Source organism: Helianthus annuus, chromosome 7, assembly GCF_002127325.2.
Source record: "Helianthus annuus cultivar XRQ/B chromosome 7, HanXRQr2.0-SUNRISE, whole genome shotgun sequence".
NCBI classification, from domain to species: domain Eukaryota; kingdom Viridiplantae; phylum Streptophyta; class Magnoliopsida; order Asterales; family Asteraceae; genus Helianthus; species Helianthus annuus.
The window spans coordinates 144,670,246-144,674,198 of NC_035439.2; the positions used below are offsets into that span (position 1 = coordinate 144,670,246).

Sequence of the window (3,953 nt, forward strand, 5' to 3'; positions counted from 1 at the left end):
AATTCAGTTTAGTAAAAATTTGCTTGTTTGACTCGAGCTAGTTGGCTCTTGTAAACATTGCAGATGAGTTTTGCTTGAATATCTTTTCATCATTGATTCTAGTTGTATATTGGTAATTTTTTACTTTATTATTCATTTGTTTAAAGATTGTATAATTTGAAATATTTATATTGAATTGTTTCAAAAACATCAATTTAAAAAACAAGTTGTTGGGTGCATCGCTCATAGCAAACGATCTTATATAACTCGGATGCTTACATAACTGTTGTAAACAATCTTATTAACAATGTTACATTGAAAGTTTTAGTAATCAATATCACCTTCAAGATGAATTGACATAACATACAACAAAACCAACCTAGCTTTTGAACAACTATCAAAGAACTAGATAGATAGAAACATTCTACAATTTCCATTTTCAAATGAATTTAAACTCAACTAGTTAAATAACGCTAACACAGACTTATTTAAGCACAAAAACCAAAATACAGAAGTATAGAAGAAACTACCAGGGTGGCAGTATGATGACTAAGTAGATGTAACAGAGAAAGGGAACGGGCATGGAGGTTTGTTTACTTCAACAACGCCTTCGAGCATCTGGATAACCTTCCTCATGGTTGGCCGCATCGAAGGGTTTTCTTGTACGCACCAAAGTCCAACCTTAACAAACGTCATTAGCCTCTTGTAGTCATCTAAGGCCTCCAAATCATTCTCAAGAAACACGTCTAGTTTACCTTCTTGATAGCAATCCCATGCCCAATCAGTTAAAACCGCCACCACATCTTTAGAATCACTCTCATTAATAACCACACTCTTTCTGCATGAAATCATCTCTAGTAGCAACACACCAAAGCTATAGACATCAACCATTACCGTAACCGGGGCATTCCTAAACCACTCAGGAGCAACATATCCTTTTGTTCCTCGTATTCCAGTACTCGTTCGACTTTGATCCATCATCAAAAGCTTTGCCAATCCAAAGTCAGAAATTTTAGCATTGTAGCTATCATCAAGAAGTATGTTTTGAGGCTTTATGTCACAGTGGATGACTTGGGTGCTACATTCTTCATGGAGGTATGCAAGTCCCTTTGCGATGCCTACAATAACATCACTCCTCAATTTCCAACTCGGTTTCATGTCTCCAAAAAGAAAGCCTGCCAACGTGCCATTGCTCATGTACTCATAAACCAATAGCCGATGATCACCATCATCACAATAACCAAGAAGTTGGACCAAGTTTTTGTGATGAGTCTTTGCAATAGCATTGACCTCGCTCTTGAATTCCTTATCACCATCTTCGAACACCCTATCTAACTTCTTCACTGCCACAGTTTTTACCCCTATTACGCCTTTATAAACCGTCCCAAAAGCCCCTTTTCCCAGTTCATCCTTGAACCCGCTGGTAGCTTCAACCAACTCTTGATATGTGAAACGGGGAAGATTGGTATCAACCAATTTACTACTTGGGTAATGATTTATTGTGGTCTTCTTGTGTATGAGAAAGAAACCCACACAAATCACACCACACAATAAGAAAATTACAAACACACATGTACTTAAGATCACAACTATCAAGCTTCTCTGATTGTTCTTTTCCTTTGAAGATACATAAGGGGTTTCATTAGGAAGGTCACCTATCCGATATTTCAGGAAGGCCTTCACAACTAGTGAAGGATCCTTCTTTCCATTAGAGAGTGGAAGCTTCTTCTTCCAGCATCTCTGGTCTCGGTAAATCGCAACAGCACATAAACAATCTTGTAAGCAGAAAGTTTTGCAAGTTTCTTCATTAGTTGGCTCCACACGCACATAATCAGATCCTGGCCAATCAATGTTGGTGAGTTCGATGAAATCAAACTGGTTTCCATCATAACCTTCATCGCAGGTTGGAGCGGAAACAGGCTTGCAATCACCAATTGGATCATTGGGATCAAGCAAAGAAAACCCCTTCGGGCACTCACAGTTTACGCGGTTACCATCAAGGCTGCAAACACTGTTAAACCCACAAGCTCCGGTACCATCGGTCCCATCGATCCAGTCACATATGTAGTCTGGCAGGGGCCGTAAAACTGTCCAGTCTGTATTGCCAGTAGGATTCTTGGGGTAATAATATTGAGTGAAAACCCCATTAGATTCTAGAGTTGCTCTTTGGTAATAAAGTCTAGAATCAATTGCATCTTTCCGATTAAGATCAACTATTTGGCCACTTCCTTTCAATACATACATGTATCCTGTCTCGTCATAGATCAACTGTTTACCAGCAATCGACCTATTGGAGTCACGGGTGCCACTTCTATAGTACGTGTTATATAAAACACCAGATCGTATATCGCGCTTCCTAAGAATAAGATTTCCATCTTGAAGCAAAGTCAACTGAAATCTTCCCAAAGTGAAGTTTGTTTCGCTTATCTTTGATATTAGCTCTCCAGATCTCTCCATAACCTGAGTAGGAAGTATTGTATCTGTTGGAAAGCGAAAGCTCTCCCACACCTTGCGGGAAATGCCATCAACAATCACAAAGTTACCAGTATCGTTCATAAAACCATATGCACGATCCGAAATATTGGACTCTGAAGTCCATACCACTTTGCCTTGAGGATCACTTAGTACGAGCCCACGCCCATCACGTAGCTCAACTTTTGATCCTCTAGGCACCATAGGACCACCTTCTGGATACCAAACGACGGTCTTATTAGGTATTTTGTCATACCATATGGATAACAGAAAGCTCTCTTTTTGCTGAATTTGTTGGAACCCAAAGGCAAAATCACCCAAAGGTGAGAGCCATGGCATGCCATTTTCTGTTGCTGTGAGCGATGTACCCACCGGTACAGAACCAGTTCCATTTATTTGTTGTGCTACAATCGAAAAGGGTAGAAAGATGGTTGAAAGAATGAGATATAGGACTCTAGCCATTGCTAAAATGATACACACTACTACGATACGTTAACCGTAGCAGCTATAAAGACAAAGATTTTAAGCAGTCAACAAAGTTTTTCTTGACATGCAAATAATTGAGGTTTCAATAATAAAGAAGTTGAACAAGTCTTGAGTTCGAATGTGGCTGTAAAGGATTGATCTTGACATTTCAATTCCATAAGAAGAAAGTAACATGGAACACAGGCCCACATTAGAATTTCCACATTGAAACTGTGGACCATTTCTGGACAACATATATATAAGACAAAATGTCCCCCTAATACAAAATGAGGTGTCTTAAGAATGCTTACGGTGACAAGGAAATAAGTTGAAGAAGTCTTTCTTTACTTGTCTAATTATCCTGTCAAAGTCCGTATTATTAACGAAGTAGGAGCGAAAAGTCTAGATCAACGAAGTAGAAACAGAAGCGAAAGTCTCTATACCTAGACTACACGCTATGGAATCATGATGATTGCCGTAAGGGACATGCAAAAATCTAATTAAACTACGTAGATAGCATAAGTAGGGTGTATCCACGGGGAATTTGTGGTCAGTGTAGAAGATTTTAACTAAAACTAAAATTACCTAGATTTGGGATTTAATTAATTGGTTTTAAAAATAAGAAACTGATTAAGGAAGTTGTGATCAACATGAGAAAAAACAACCCCCACCCGGAATCCTGATTGTTGGTTTTAACACAAAAACCCGTTTATAGATTCAAAACACCACATAGACTTGACCTTGGATTAATGAATTTGATCAATTATTAGAGATAGTTTTTAAGATTCACCATACAATCTAATAATCCGTTTGATTATATCAATTACCCACCAATTTACCAACCCGCTAACAACACAAAAGGAAGTTGTCAATACGCTTGATAAACGACAAATAATTCAAATATAAGAAACATTTCACAAATCCAACACAAGTAGTTAAGATTTAACGGTTAAAAAGAATCCACAAACAAAGTTCAATGCAAAACGACACAATCGTTCATCCGGGCGGGAGCGACAAGCGTTTTAGCCGCTCATGGT

General features: G+C 38.4%; 1 protein-coding gene across 1 annotated transcript; it reads right to left on the reverse strand.

Moving 5' to 3' along the window:
• Positions 1-294: 294 nt before the first annotated feature.
• LOC110869055 (G-type lectin S-receptor-like serine/threonine-protein kinase LECRK3) lies at positions 295-2,952 on the reverse strand. Its single transcript, XM_022118350.2, has one exon. It carries the CDS (start codon positions 2,911-2,913, stop codon positions 529-531), a length of 2,385 nt encoding a protein of 794 aa, XP_021974042.1. The 5' UTR covers positions 2,914-2,952; the 3' UTR covers positions 295-528.
• Between the last annotated feature and the right edge of the window lie 1,001 nt (positions 2,953-3,953).